Genomic DNA, 16,995 nt, shown 5'->3' on the forward strand with positions numbered 1-16,995 from the left:
GATGTTTTCCTTCACCGAAAAGCGTCTGGTAGTAAATATCAAATGATATTTCGTACATAAGTTCCGAAAAACTCGTTGGTAGGTACGAGCCGGGGTTTGAACCCGCGACCTACAGATTGCAAGTCGCACGCTCTCACCGCTAGGCCACCAGCACTTTCTTTTCTAATTAAGCTCAGCTATTTAATTTTTAATTATAACCTTTATTTACGTGTCAAGCCTCAATATATAGCCTATATAATTATATTTCAAGCCTTATGAGGTTACGTTGGGACTCGTCAATTTGTGTAATATATAAATTTATAAATTTATGTGCATTTGTAACCGATTTTCGTTTTCAAATTGAATTGCTTAAGAAAACGGAAAAAAAGGTAATTTTATCGAGACGTTTATATTAAATTTGACGTTTTCTGCAGCAATGCAGTCGGCAGCATTGCTACAGCAGTATTTCAGTGCGACATTACTGCCGACAGCATTGCTGCCACAAATTTCAAAGTGGATGTTGCGGATTGTTGACATTTGCGGCAGCAATGTTACGCCCCATTACTGCAGCAGTATTTAATTGTATTGTATTGCATCATTTATTTCTGACAAGTAGTCTCTTAAGTTTAGATTTAATGCTTGTTTAGTCTGAATTCGAACGTAGACCCTTATCACAGAATAAGTAATAGTAATATCTTACAGAACGGCCACGCACCGCCCCGCCCCGATTCCATTTACCTCTCCCCGCGACAGCAGATTGACGACCTTTTGCCGACCGCTCAGTACTGTTTTTAAACAACTTACTCAAACCAATCGAAAAGTAAACACGATGATGACAAATGCAACGAAAAGTGACGTGATTATTTCCAAACATTAGTTAACTTTCGTAGTAGGCCCCCTAAATTTTAATATTTTAAACTAGAATACCTCCCTGGTACGATACGTACTAAAGTACCTACACAGTTTCGGACATTTCCGTATCGTAAATATCGCCGATTGTTGTCCCACTGATATTGTAATCTACATGCAAAATGCTCGACGTTTTACTGGTGTACACTTTGACCGGATTATATGGGGCATTTTCTATGAAAAGGGACCTTATTGTCGATGGCGCTTACGCCGCACAGCGTCGCGCGGCATTGTATTTGTATTGGAACATCGTTAATAATGGCGTAAGCGCCATCGACAATAAGGTCCCTTTTCATAGAAAATACCACATATGTACCTATCCAGTCCAGTGTCATGGTGGTATCAGCTAGGGTTAACTAATAGGCTGGTTGAATTAAGCTGCTGCGGTAGGAGATGAAAAATGAATTTTGGTTCAAATCGAGTTACTTAGAAGATAATTTTTGGTTTTTGGTGGTCATGATGGAGTTATTATGTATGTGAAGAATAGTGTAGATCGTTTTGTCAGTTCAGAAATATGTCTATAACAAGTAGGTACGTATAGTTTGTCCTTTATAGCCTCCAACCGATTCTATTCAAAATATATGTTTTATTTGTGGAGATATAACATTTCAAATATTAAGGCCGTTCCATCGGTTTGCCGCTGTCTTTGTCACATTTCGCAAGAAAGAACGGGAAAGAACATACGCGCCAAGTGTCAATTTTGATCGAATATTGTCGGTTTTTATTTATTTTGAAAACGTTACCTTACAATATCGAAATTCTAAAGCTATGAAATTACTATTTATGTTAAGATAGTTTTTTCTTCTTTTTTTGTTTATAGTATCACATAATAAATAACCGAGTAAAGTAGGATTAAAAGTCCGAGTTAGAGGTTACTTTGGGAATTCATTGTATCGAGCGAAGTGTCATAATTCGTGTATCGGAAGCTATGTTGTTAAAGATAATATAGTCAAGAACTACATATATTTTTTCCACGTCTACGAATATCAACGCCTCTTAGAAAAACATGATCATATAAGGAGATTTTTCGCCTTCTGGCTCAGGGCTGTTCGTTGTCTTATTTTTTACCTTTTCGACACCGTGTCAAACATAAAAGCAGTCATCCCATAGACATAGCATATACAAGTAGTTATAGACGCACCACCGAGCGACCGGGTAAGAGAAAGAATATTCATATAAAATTTAGGCAGCATAAGATTTTTTCTCCTTCACTCTTATAAATTTCGGCATTTCGCCTTCGCCTCCTACCTATGATGCCACCCGGTCGGTGATAAGGACAAAGCATGGCACTATTTTCTCTTTCCTCTTACAGGAATCGCAATAAGACTATCATTCTCTTGAGTCATCCAGACGCCACGTCACCGAAGTGTCAAAACTGAAAATGAACTTTATGCATATGTATGTAGGTCTATGTTGCTCTGTGGTCTATGACCGATTAATCGGTCTTTGGCGTTGAACCTACGGTGCGTATATATCGGTCATTGGCGTCCAAAAGGTTAAAAAAGCAGGCTCTTTGCTACTAGTCTTTATCTAAACACAAACAACACGGGTGTACAGTAGCCATCAGAATCACGCACTCTAACGCCTTGACAATAGAGGCGTGTTCAGATATTTGAAAGCACCTCGGCCGCTCCGATATATCTGATGGCGACTGTACATACGTATGTGTCTGGTGAAATTAGGAAGTTATTCGTAATGTTCAAACTAGTACACGTTCACGTACAGCCACTAGGGCATAATTTCACTTACCTATGTTTTGAAGTGTCGGTATAGAATATTAGGTAAGGATTCAAATAACATGTAATTAGATCATAAGGATCATATAGCTTAGCGGTACCATATACGGAGAGTCATGTAAGACGACTCTCCCCATATTAGGTTAGGAATGTAATCCATATACGGAAAGTAATGTAAGATGACTCTCTAATAACCATTTGACACCTTTCACGTGTAGACCTCCCAAGTAGTGTGATTCATAGTTAACCTAGATAATTTAGTATATAAATGATTGTATTTTTAAATAAAGGCATTATATCTTCAGTATTTAACCGACAGTCTTGTGTTTTACTTCTGTCTTGGGTCCCATCCTTACATGGCGACCCTGCCAGTGGCGTAAAGTCTACGCGATATGGCGCCTGCCGGTGCAGTAGGTGGTTCTGCACTGGCAGGGCGCGCTTCAATGGCAAAAATTCAAGAAAATAATTTAAAACTCTTAATATGTGGACATTCGCAAGAAAAAAAAACAGTGAAAAACTAAAATATCAAAAAGCAAAAACTGAAAGTAAAAAACAAACAATAATTTAAATAAACTAAAATAATTTGTGGAAAAGTGGACTCTAGTGATAAACATACGTAAAATTAAATAAAGCAAGACATAATATGGACAAGAAGGCAAGTGATATACCAGCGCCGGTTTGCTAATATAACGTAAATAAAACTATTTTTGTGAGAAATCTATCAGCGTGAAGGTAAAAACGTGATTTAACTATTCGGATAAATAAAGTATTGTGCATATCCGCGAACCAAGACTGCCATGTGTGTATGTGATATGAGTGATGACTGATGACAGTCATTGCTATCCAGTAACGAAAGCTGTGGGCGCGGCTGGATGACTCTAAGTGGACCCAAATAGACAAGAAGAAATGGACTCCTATTATATTAAGGTACACTCAATAATTGTGTTCGAGATTTTAATTATTTTTTAAGAGTGTACATGTGGATATTTAATTTGACTGTCATAACAAGCTGTATTTTCAGGGTAGTTATTTTTTTTATTGCAAATATCTAAGGTTAATAAAATGTATTTAAAAAAACAAGTTAAATTCTTAGATGTAGATTCAATAAATTTAAAAATAGAAATATTACATTCTTTTAACTTCTTCTTAATAGATTCTTAGGCGAAATGCATTAAATTTATTGATTTTATAATGTTTATTTTATTATAAGGTAAATTAAGTAGATATATGTCAAGTATGAAGGAAAATACATAGGATACTTATAGTAAGAAGATATGACTTTACCGGATTTGACTTTGTTAACACGGACTTGATGCATAATAAACAAATAACGAGGAAGAAAATAAGTGATATATATAGAAAAATTAAACGTGGAATACATATAATATGTAACAAAGATTAAACGAAAAAAGGTTAAATATTATGATATGTCTATGAAATAAAACTTGATATTATTTTACTATGGGATATGGAAAATTAAATGTTCGTAGGTAACATTTTGTAAAGTGATGTTAAATGATTATTTTAGAAAATGAAGTTATTACAATATAAAGGACTGGTTTAAAGAGAAAATTCGCGAAGATAGAAGGTTCAAATTGTGAGGTTTATAAAGTTGTGTTAAAGATGGCAAAGCTAAGCAGATAAGTTTTATGATGTAATTAGCCTGATCACCTAAGAGCGAATTAAATCCTTATATGTTGTAGTTTTGATGGTTTGTGAGTAATATGAAGCGGATAATAATTGTTTTTAGATTATGAGGAAAATTAATTATTTTAAAAGAGATTATATGAGAATAATGAGAGCGGTAATAATGATATTCGTTAGCTTCAGTGGCCCGAAGGGAACTGTTGTGCGAATTAAAACAATGTAGCAAGGTACACCGGGATACAAGGGCAGGCACGAAATCCTTGTTACCTGATCATGATTCGGTCGAGCTACCTTTCGTGAAGGTCCTTGGACACGTGGTATGTTTGTTAAAGAAAGGAAGTGTTAAAAGAACTGCCTGTTAAGTAATAATTAATGGTATAAATAATATATGCGCACTAAACAAAGAAATAATAATAAAAATATACCTTGTATGTAATGTATTGTATATGAAAGAAATAATGAATAAAATAATAAATGAGTGAATATATGATATATTGAAGAGATATTGTAGCGCTACAGAATAGATAATTATGCTGTATACCCTTGCAATGAGAATCGCATACAGTGCATGTTTTATAAAAGAAATTGTATGAACACAAATAATAAACATAATAAGCATGTGAAGACGTCATAAAAGAGAAAGAGATACATAAATAAATTGTGAAACATTATTTTCTTGCAAGTAAATAGGAAAGACGATACTATGAAAAGTTATGCATACTGACAATATGAAAAAAAACCTGTGTAATTTAAGGTACCTAGGATTGTGACAAATAATTAATACGCGTATTAATCAATGACAATGACAATGAGAAATAAGAGAATTAATAGAAAAGGAGATTGAATTAAGAATTACTTTGTTATCAAATAAGTTTAATTTTATTAAGATAAGAGATTTTTGTATTATTAATGGTTTTATTTTAACATGTAAGTAAAATTTTATTTTAGCATAATTATGAACCATACTTATTATAGTGGAAGACATATGAATATTATTTTTGTGTTATGGATAAATAATTATTAAAAAAAATGTCACAAAAAAAATGAAGTGTAAAATATATATATGTATAACAAAAATATAAAAAATGTTAAAAAAAAAGAAAATATATTCAATAATATATTTTTCCTTTTCCAAAAGGAGGGAGATGAAGTGTAGGTATAGAATATTAGGTAAGGATTCAAATAACATGTAATTAGATCATAAGGATCATATAGCTTAGCGGTACCATATACGGAGAGTCATGTAAGACGACTCTCCCCATATTAGGTTAGGAATGTAATCCATATACGGAAAGTAATGTAAGATGACTCTCTAATAACCATTTGACACCTTTCACGTGTAGACCTCCCAAGTAGTGTGATTCATAGTTAACCTAGATAATTTAGTATATAAATGATTGTATTTTTAAATAAAGGCATTATATCTTCAGTATTTAACCGACAGTCTTGTGTTTTACTTCTGTCTTGGGTCCCATCCTTACAGTTTAATAGGTTCCTACTCGAGGGTACTAAAATATCATGATTACTTAAAAGCAGGTCAATGAAGTTGCAATGTTACTAAAACACCGTGTGTGTTTAGTTTCGAGTGAAATGCATTCCCTTTGGGGTGAAATATTACCCCCATACAAATACCAAAGATAGATATAACTCCGTAATAGATGGATACAGTCTAAGGAAAAAACGTGCCTCGAAAATCACGAAAATTTGATTCTCGGTCAGATGGCGCCACTAGTTTTGGCCTACACTCGTATAGAGGGCGTTGACTGTTTCGTTTGTTATTTATAATTTTAACGCATACCAGTGAAAGAACATGGGTCAAAATCATATAAAAATAATTAATGCAAATAAAAAAATCATTTATCCATATTTAAATACATTTTATCGTATTTTTATAAATATTTATTTTTAGTTTTAAAGTGTGTCGACAGATGGCAGTGAATTTACTGGGGTTACAAAATTTACTATGACAGTACCGCTCTAGTATAAGTTACTCTATGCAAATACATAATAATAATTCAAATGCGAGATAACCGCCACGTGGGATGTTGATTCGACGATCATTGTCCCGATAGTTGTTTCAGCGAACGGTCTAATAGCGAAGAGTCTAACCCAATCAGGCTAGGTGGTTGGATGCAGATGCAGAAGGCGGTGATCTTGGACACGGCGCGGATAGTCCGCCGGTTCCTCTCTCTGCGGCCCTGACCACCGGCAGCTTGGGCCTTGCCCCGCTGCTGGCGGCACCTTAGGTTAGGTTTTTTATAATGTGTTTATATATTTTTTGTAATGTTTATGTTTATGTTTTACTTTTATACGCACATTGTAAAACCCTAACCTAAGACCCAAAATAAATAAAGAAAATTCAAATGTTAATAATGTTATCGGGCCTCAATTAAGTTTTCATAGTAAGTTTTAAGTTTAATCTCAAATAATATGTATAATTTAATTTCGATAGCGCAACACTGCAACAGTAGCTTGCCTTTTACTCATTCTTACACAAAAGATAAAACGTATACCTATATAATTCATGCAGCCAACATCCTAATATTACCTTGTTTACGTTAATTTGCACCTTATTCTAACCGTATTAAAGCGAAAACTGTGTACATATTTAGGACACAAGGCAAAGGAAGGCTCATAAAAACCTTTTTACCAGATTATGATATCCAACATTCCACTTGCGACCATTTCAGCGAAATGGCGTTACATAAATTCAGACAGAGGGTAGAACTAAAGCACTACAATATTCCCGTTAGCTCTGATTTCCCTGTTGAACATAATTTCCATTTTATCAAGAATCGCCTTGGGCATTACCCAGTTGCCACCTTATTCCGCCAATACACCTAACACAGATATTAATAATATAACAGATATGTCATTTTCAGGAAATTAAATTCTCGAACTGTCATTTGTTATTTTGTCCCACCATATCGCAAGCACAATCTACAATGTACAAGATTGCCTGTCAAATATCAAAAGTGCGACCAAAATCAGAATTATGGATGGTATAGAAAGGATCGCAATCTCTTATGGCAGAATTGTTGTAAAAGTGACCGCGTTAAGCTTTAAATAATAGTTCCTAATCTCTTCGGTGGCGCTAGTTAGGCTCTGGGACATGAGTATAACATGAACCATATAAGGCAACAAATAACCCGACCAAATTACGTAGGTTGTTTTTGGTAGTATTTCGGTGTATGGTGGCGCCGCCTAATTACTTTTCATACATAGAGATTTGGCTCCTTTATACAGTCTCCATGATCAGAATGATGTAAAGTGTCTTAGGAAGTATTGAATTCAGCGAAGCGAAGCGTAGCGAAGGTCTACGTTTTGACTCGGGCATTTTGCTTTCGTATGTCCGGATGTTCTCCTCTACAGGTCACAATTCTCAACCGATTCTCGTGAAATTTTGTGACCAGATTCTATGATTAAATAGATTTTGTTTGTCGATCCGGTTTGTGGAAATTTTTCAAAATGGTTGAAATTTGGCATAGATAGTTTGAGTCCCGGGGAAGGACATAGGATAGTTTTTATGTCGGAAATCATCCCTATAGAGTGAAAAGGGGGGTGAAATTTTGATTTAATGAATTGCCTGATAATTGATGTCAAGCAATTAAGCTTATGCTCAAATTGAATGATTGCTATTACACTTTATCCAGGCGCTAAACTTACTCTAGCTAGCTGCTGTTACTGTTTTACTGTTACTGATTCCACGCAGACGAATTTTAGAGCAAAAGCTAGTATTATATGATCTAAGTAATCTGCGCCTTGGTGTTTTCGATTTTTTATTTGAATCAATCTCCAGCCGGACCCTGATATAGAAAGGGTAGCTTAATTTCCATTCCCGCGCCCTAAATGGAATACATTTAAATGGAACATGGAAATAACTTCAGTATAAAGAAAACATACATGTTTTCTTTCTTTTTTAATAAATTTTTGTTCAGCCGAATACAGCGATGATGGCAAAAATGTTGTTTACTGTTTACCGTTTCTGTCTCATTACTTATTTATAACAGAGTTTTTTTACCTGAAATATTTAGAGCGAACGAATACTGTGTACTGCCTACAACCTATTATTAGAAATTAATAACACGAGCCTATTATGTGACGTTTTCAATCAAAAGGTACCACATTGTCGCTTATCATAAGGACGAAAATTGTATACGTAAAACCTGTCAGAGCGTCCTTATGGCAAGCGGCATTGTGGTACCTTTTGCTTGAAAACGACACATAATAGGCTCGTGTTATTAATTTCTAATAATAGGTTGTAGGCAGTACAATAATAGGCATTTGTTCAACTAATCATTATACAAATTTGTTATTCATAGAAAATAATTTCCATGTAACTTACAATTTCTATTAGCGGAAATGAATACCAGAAATATATATAATTATGATACTTGAATGTTCATTTTAAATTACATGTTATTTCTGAAAATAAGAGCGTAACTCGATTGTGATACATACATTATAAATATGATAAGTGCCTACCTAGTCCCAATGTCCCTTCTGGTTAATGTACCAACACGTAGGCAAGATTATTAAATAGGTTAAAACCTGAGCTTATCCTCGGAGTACGCGTGGATAATAGTCGGGGAGCCCAAGAGGGGATTTTTGTAGATACTCGAGCGCGTCAGATTAAGATATGAGTGATATCTTGCTACCCCGTGAAGTCTACCTTTACCACTTTTAGCCGTCTATGTTGAGCAGTTGGTTGGTGGGGGGTTCAACTAATCGTTAAGCAGATTGTAGATTTGGTCATTTTAGTCCAAATTAATGCTATAATTGTGCTATTACTAAATCTGACGATTATTTGTACGCACTTTCTTAATTTGACGGTTACAATGTGAAAATCGGGCGTCGAACTTGTGGTCGTCAGATTAGGAAAATGCGTACAAATAAGTATCATATTCAGTTATAAAAAAATTATAGGATTAACTTGGACGAAAATGACCAAATCCACAATCTACCTACTTAACGATTTTTTTAACCCTCCACCAACCCCTCCGAAATTAAAAAAAATCTGTAGACGCTTACCTGCTCGCTAGAAAAGAAAACTTTATATAACTTTTTTTTCTTCTTATCATCTAATCTTTCGATTCCAATAAGTCTCTACTACGAGTAACTACACATTTAGCATCGCTGGCTCCCCACCTATAAAGATTAACTTTTAGCAACAATCTACTCTATATTGGTCGATGTCATTGTCCGTATTGTCACGTATCACATAGTATAAAACAAAGTCGCTTTCCGCTGTCTGTCCCTATGTATGCTTAGATCTTTAAAACTACGCAACGGATTTTGATGCGGCTTTTTTTAATAGATTTCAGAGGAAGGTATATATTTATAATTTGTAAAGGTTTTGTGTAAATTTGTTGAACTACCCGCGCGAAGCCGGGGCGGGTCGCTAGTTAAGTATAAAGTAATCTTGAATTTCGTGAAAACTTTGCGGTAACCTACTTGATAAGCCTTTATTGAGATATAAAAATAAATCGTATTACTTTCCATTACAAGTACAACCGTCTATTTAAATACGACAAGGTACCTAATTCAAGTGATTGAACGAGTTTCGCGGTAGGCGCTCCGAGATGAATATACTCTAAGAACAAATTATTTTATATGAAAATATTTTAATTTGTGTATTTTCAAGTTTATTTCAGTTTATGAATATTATATTTTAAAAGCCTATTTAAATACGCTTCTAGGGTGGCGTTTCAAAAACTTCCGAACTAGATTGTTCCATTTCAGATGAACCAACTTAGTATTAGGTCTTAAATCATAGGGATATTACAAGTAGTGAACATAATATACTAGAAAGTCTGGAATCAAGCTAAAAACCGAAAACCAAACGATTTTGAAACAGATAAGTTTACCAGTACATAAATTCACTTTTTAACTGGGCCGTCGACGTATCAGATGTGTTTCGTTTGATTTTCTCGTTGAAATTGCGAGGTATAAAAAAGATCGGCGATTTGATCGATTCGGTCAATTGATGAATGGGTCGAGTATAGGTACATTTACCCTTACTATATGCCTGTATTCACTAACGACCGAAACTTGGTGGGTTAGTGGGTAAAAAAGGAATAAAAGTAAAAGTACTCTTATAAATAAATATTATAGGACATTCTTACACAAATCAACCTACCTAGTCTCACAGTAAGCTAAATAAAGCTTGTGTTGTGGGAATTAAACGACGATATATTATTATATAATGAATAGATATAGATAAATACTTAAAATACATAATTATGAAACATTAATAACTTAGTAACAAATAGGTATCTGTGATACACCTTGACTATAATAAGTACCGGCCAAAGCTCATGTTTCTCGGAAAAATCTTATCAGCGCGAACTAGGATTCTTCACGCACGGCACAGCGACATCTAGCGGGTAATTAGATATCTGAAATTAACTCCTTCATGCAAATAAAACTAGGAAATACATACAGAGGTTGGATACAGTGCATCTGCCAAATATCAGCTGGCGGCCCTGGACTCAATAGAGCGCCGGGCTCATATACTCTTTGGCGATGACCCATCTGTCAAGTCAAGGATACAGATCCTTGAGCATCGCAGTCGAGTCGCTTGCCTATCGGTGTTCTATCGGATACATTTTGGGGAGTGCGCACAGGAACTGCACGACCTGATCCCACCTTCCCCTTTCCCTCATCGGACATCCAGGCGCGGGGAGCGAATGCACCCGTTCGTGGTCCACATTCCATTCGTTCGGACGAAACGTTTTGCCTCCTCCTTTTTGGTACGGACGGCTAAGGAATGGAATGCGCTCCCGCCATCTGTATTCCCTGATCAATATGACCTCGGTCTCTTTAAAACAAGAGTGAATAGGCTGTTACTGAACCGGTGAGCTCCATCTTAGGCCCTGTCTTCACTTTCCATCAGGTGTGACTAGGGCCAATCGCCGATCAGTTTATAATAATAAAAAAAAACTTGCTCGCACGCGAGCTAGCGTAAATGTTCTCACAGAAAATGTAACGAGGGAAGGATCGGTTTCCATTAAAAGTATCATTGAGGTTTTTGTAGGAAAGCGGGTTGTAATTAAATCGAATTGTATTCTATGTAATACAGTAACTTCATACATTTAGCGTTTGCGTCAAATCCGGTAGTTCAGATTTTTTGCAGACTTGTTTATGATGTTGGCTTGTTTTGTTTATGAATAATCCAAGTTTAAGCTTAGAGCACCGAATGGCTTCTTGGCGGCGGGTTCATGTGAACGTGAGATGTGATGTGATCGTTCTGCCATTTCAGACGGAGCCCGTAATCTGGTACGAGAACGAGCCGCCAGGCGAGGTGGTCACCCTGACGGCGAAAGATTACGACTCTAAGGAAAACGGACCCCCGTTTACCTTCGCACTAAACGATTCGGCTTCGTCGTTGGATATACGGTCCAAATTCCAGATACAAGGTGAGTTTCAGCGTTCGTACTGATAATTGACAGTTAGTTATTGCAAAAAGGATGTCCGTCATCGGGTCGAGGACGAGCCGCCAGGCGAGGTGGTCACCCTGACGGCGAAAGATTACGACTAAGGAAAACGGGCCCCCGTTTACCTTCGCACTAAACGATTCGGCTTCGTCATTGGATATACGGTCCAAATTCCAGATACAAGGTGAGTTTCAGCGTCCGTACTGATAATTGACAGTTAGTTATTGCAAAAAGGAAGTCTGTCATCTGCAGGCTCAGCATGGTCGCATTCTTATCGCCTGTCACCATGCCTGTCACGTTCTAACAAGTATGTAAGTGCGAAAGTAACAGGCATAGTGACAGGTGATAAATATGCAACCATGCTGACACCGCTGGTCGAGGACGAGCCGCCAGGCGAGGTGGTCACCCTGACGGCGAAAGATAACGACTCTCGAAGCGTACTACGTAGGCGAACAACACGGCGCGGCGATGCGTGGGGTGAATCAATCCTTTGATACCTATAGAAGTGTCCTACGTGGGCGATCTCGTTGCGAACGCGAACGCCGTGGGCCCGCCGCGCCGCTTCGCGTTCGCGAGTTGTTCGCTTACGTAAGACGCAGCGTAAGGAGAGCGGTCCCCGTTTACCTTTACTGCACGAACGCACTGAACGATTCAGCCACGGTTGGATATTCTGTAGAAATTCCAGATTCAAGGTGACTGAGAATGAGTATCATAGTCGTTAATTGACAATTAGTAAATATTATAACATTATAAGTCTTCCGATGCTGAGATTAAAGTCTTGCCTGTTGTGTATTGCTGTTGTTAGTAGGTACCCAGATTTGGTATACGCCACATATTTCAATGCCAAGTGATGATGTCATATGTTATTTTCCAAAGTTATAAATACTTCACTAAATATAACATTAATCTAGTTATCGGTTTCGAGTATCAGGGTAATTTTCCCCGTGGGTAGGTACATGTATCAAATAACAGGAAACGAAATATTGTCTTCGGTTACCGCGATAGTTACTCATGAAATAAAACTATGAAAACGGATTATATCGCGTATATTGAATTTATAATACATCCCGACGTTTCGAACTCTTTACAGCGTTCGTGGTCAACGGGTGACTGAGGAAAAATTACAAAAATGCAAAAATACCCACATACTAAAATAATGAACAATCATAGACTACAAACTTTAAGGCTGGTTGTACATGCAAAATCGGTTCATAAGGCTAGTTATACACTATAATTATTTTTCAAGTAAAGATATATATATATACGCGATAAAAATAAACTATGCCGGCTCCAACCCTACACCACGGACCCGAGAAGATTTAATTCCCTCCTAAATTGTAGGAGGGTATCCCAATATGGGACCGGCAACAAACTCGGCGGGACACATCTTTTCAAAACATCAGAATGTCCAGCATCATCCAACACTACGGTCTCACAGTCTATGTCTCGCTTGCTCCTTTATCAGGTGGACTACAGGATCCCAAGCTGGTGGTAGAGAAAAGCCATCTTCCCTATTAAAGTTTGGATATTTCTTAATCTCAATGGCCTCGCGCAGCATTCTGGGTATGTAACGCTTCTCCTTGGCAAGAACCAGAGGCTTATCAAACTTGATTGAGTGATTGGCTTTATCCATGACATGCTCACAGACAGCAGACCTAGGTCGACGGTGCTTGACATCAGCTATGTGTTCCTTCACCCGAGTGGAAATGCTCCGTTTCGTCTGCCCGACATATGATAGGCCACACTCACAGTCCAGCCTGTACACTCCTGCAGTCTGTAGAGGGGTATTGCATTTTATTTTTGGATGTATTATAAATTCAATATACGCGATATAATCCGTTTTCATAGTTTTATTTCATAACAGGAAACGGTTAATTAAGATTGACTGCGACTTCTAAAGAAACATGTCCATATCCACGAAAGTGTTTTTCAACAAACACTGAATATTGATCTCTCCGCGCTTACAAAAATCACATTGCACTTAGGCCAGGATTACACTTGTAAGTTTTACTTACGTAAGTAGGGACACAGCTATACTACAGAATGAGATATGAATATAGTTATCTCATTCTAGCAAATGGCTTTGTCCCTACTTACGTAAGTAAAAGTTACAAGTGTAATCCTGGCCTTATGAAACTGAACCAGTAAGTAATATCTGAAAGTTTCTAGAGAAACCTTATAAATTTGTATGGCTCCCCACGCTCTCAATATATTCTCCGAAGCTCGAATCTCGAATCAGTGTAAATAAACATATCTTTTCATTCGTGTAACCGAACACGATCGGAGGGCAACGGGGCACACAGTGCAACGGTCAGACGCTACCGTCAAAAACATCTACACATCACACCTTATTCCAAGGAAATAAGGTTGCAAAACGTATACATATTTTTGAGAGGGAGTTGTTCCCCGGGGCGCGTAAGACTCGTGAAAGATTTATAGATAAACTGGAACAACAATCAGTTTTGAAAGAAAACGTCGTCGTTTTTACTGGATTTTACTGAAATATGTGATTATCAATTGACTGTTTCAAATGGACATTTTACTTAGACAGGTGAATATTTTATACGGTCAGCTGCCAATGCTGCCATCGATTCGTCGTCGGGAGCTTAGTACGAGTAATACAGTTATATTTGGCACTCAACGGGCTAAAGATTAGATGAGATATATTTATTTAACAATTTAAAATCGAATAATCCCGTTCCTTTGGGTTGATTCTTCCTACCTAGGTACCAGTAAGCCTTGGTTTATACTATAGTGTAATCAGGGCCGTCTTAAGCTATGCTGGGGCCCTTGGGCACTCAAGAATTTGGGGCCCTTTTAAAAATAAAATAAAGCCATTTATTGTCGCAAAAAACAGAAAACTTCAACAAACAGCAATGGTCAAAGAAAAATAACGCACAATAAGGTCTACGTACTTAAAAAACCGGCCAAGTGCGAGTCGGACTCGCCCACCGAGGGTTCCGTACTTTTTAGTATTTGTTGTTATAGCGGCAACAGAAATACATCATCTGTGAAAATTTCAACTGTCTAGCTATCACGGTTCATGAGATACAGCCTGGTGACAGACAGACAGACGGACAGCGGAGTCTTAGTAATAGGGTCCCGTTTTTACCCTTTGGGTACGGAACCCTAAAAAGGGTTGTTGACTGTACCTGTTTTAATAATAAATAAATAAAATGTTTCTTTTTGGAAAGTAAAGAAAGCGAATTAAACTAACACCCGACCCGATCAGACTTGTTTGCTCACTGATACTGTCTGTCCTTCGGGGCCCCCTGAAGAAGGGGGCCCTGGACACGGGCCCCGTGTGCTCTTATGGTAAACGGTACTGAGTGTAATTAAGTTATTTCCTCGTTGTATCGCAAAAGCAATGCTGATATGTTGTGCCCGCCAACTCTTCGGTCACCAGCAGTTACGTCAACCAGACGGTTCCCGCAAAAAACTTGTGCGCGCTGGCTCATGGACCTAGTTTCAACTTCAAATGGTGCAAAATGGTACTGTCTACCGAGGCTTTTATATTTATTACGTTTCAAAATTTAATCGTAAATATGTCTGTAATTATACCACTATACTATAACAAAGAAGAGTTTTAAATAAAACTTGATTTCCTCAAAGTTATTTCTTATTTGAAGTAGAAAAGCAATGTGCATTCAACATATCAACCCGCGGGAGCTGCAGCGTATGAATTTTAATATAGTAACAACGTTCTCTGCATTTTACCCGCAATTTCGTATGTATTCTACATTAAAATAACTTGGGAAGATTGAATTAGGACTATTTAAATTGTAATGAACTTTAGTTTGAATAAATTTGCTAGAAAAATACTGACTTTTGAGTTCATATAAGGCATTATGTGATGCGGAGGGATGAAAATCATGTGATGGTAAAGTTATTACAAATAAATATAAATGAATAAATATGGAAATGGACTGTGTGAGAGATGATAAACGCAAGTGAATGATGAGATGACGGGCAACAGAGAGGTGTGGAAGCAAAAGACGTCGTAAGGCTGAGTCCGTAGCTGAGCAGTGAATAAGTTTCAAAATGTAGTAAATAAGTACGAGTAATTAGGTACATAATAGTCGATACTAGTAGTAGCTTTGTAAGTATAAATCCCAAGTATTAGGCTTGTAAATTGTTATAGGCTGATTAATAAAAGCTGACGCGGATTTTATATGAAAATATTGACTTTAGCAATGAATTCCATTCATAGTGGGTATGCCCTTTTGCAGCTGTATGTACAAATCTCACGCCAGCTTTATTCTTCAGATTCTAACCCAGTCCTCCAAAGACTCAGACGGCATAACTTTTTTCATTAGAACTACCCACAGATTCCTACGCTTTTCTAAAAGAGACGTAACCCCATTACTAAGCGGGTTAAAAACCCGGCAAAGTACGCGTCTAGACTTCCTTTTGCTGGCTCATTGAATCCAGTTTTAAAGAGAACTCCCCAAAATCGAGTTCCGATAAATTAGTCCAGTTAAAATGCAATAAATGCCGCTCGGCCTAGCTCTAACTTTATTTGCGAAGTGCCGATCCAATTTTAGTCGCTTCAGGGTTAGCAGGCTTCTGGATTTCTCTCGAAGTACGTCTCCTGAAATAGGTTGGTGAGTCAAACTATTAGAATTTCATAGTTAAAAGGTGCAGTCAAATAATTTAATTTCCGACCCATTTTGTACCTTGTCAAAGTGACAATCAATATGAAAATCGCTAGAGACCTCATTACTATTGTCACTGTGATAAAGTACAAAATGGGTAGGAAATTAAATTATTTGACTGTTCTTACTTTGATATACAACTATGAAAACGGATTATATAGCGTTTATTGAATTTATAATAGTCCCGAAGGCGACGGCGGCGTAGCTTTATTGCGTATGTCTTTACTTGAAAATAGTTTTATTGTATAACTAGCATTATGAACCGATTTTGCATGTACAACCAGCCTTAAAGTTTATTATGGTTCATTATTTTTATATGTGCGTTTTTTTAACCAACGTGTTAAAACCGCATTAAAATCCGTTCAGTCGTTTTTGAGTTTATCGCGAACATAAGAACACAAACAAACAGAGAGACGCGGCGGGGGACTTTGTTTTATAAGGTGTTAGTGATGTGTTTAATAGTATTTTGGTCTCATCAGATCAGCGCTGGAAGCCACCAGCAACATGCTGATGGCATTTCGTGGCATTTTAATCATATTTTATGTTTTCTTTTATACTATGTAACGTCTTGTTTGTTTGTGCTTACGAATGAAATCTTATTCTATTCTATTCTTAATGTTTCCTGCATCATTA

At 36.9% G+C, this 16,995-nt stretch overlaps 1 protein-coding gene across 1 annotated transcript in view; it reads left to right on the forward strand.

Annotated features, from left to right (window-relative positions):
* LOC134753970 (DE-cadherin) overlaps window positions 1-16,995 on the forward strand; it is a 372,368-nt gene that overhangs the window by 299,759 nt on the left and 55,614 nt on the right. Inside the window, exon 12 of the mRNA XM_063690045.1 lies at window positions 11,533-11,689. Coding sequence (XP_063546115.1) covers window positions 11,533-11,689 — 157 coding nt within the window. The remainder of the gene's footprint in view (window positions 1-11,532; window positions 11,690-16,995) is intronic.

The sequence above is a fragment of the Cydia strobilella genome, chromosome 1 (assembly GCF_947568885.1).
Source record: "Cydia strobilella chromosome 1, ilCydStro3.1, whole genome shotgun sequence".
Classification (NCBI taxonomy): domain Eukaryota; kingdom Metazoa; phylum Arthropoda; class Insecta; order Lepidoptera; family Tortricidae; genus Cydia; species Cydia strobilella.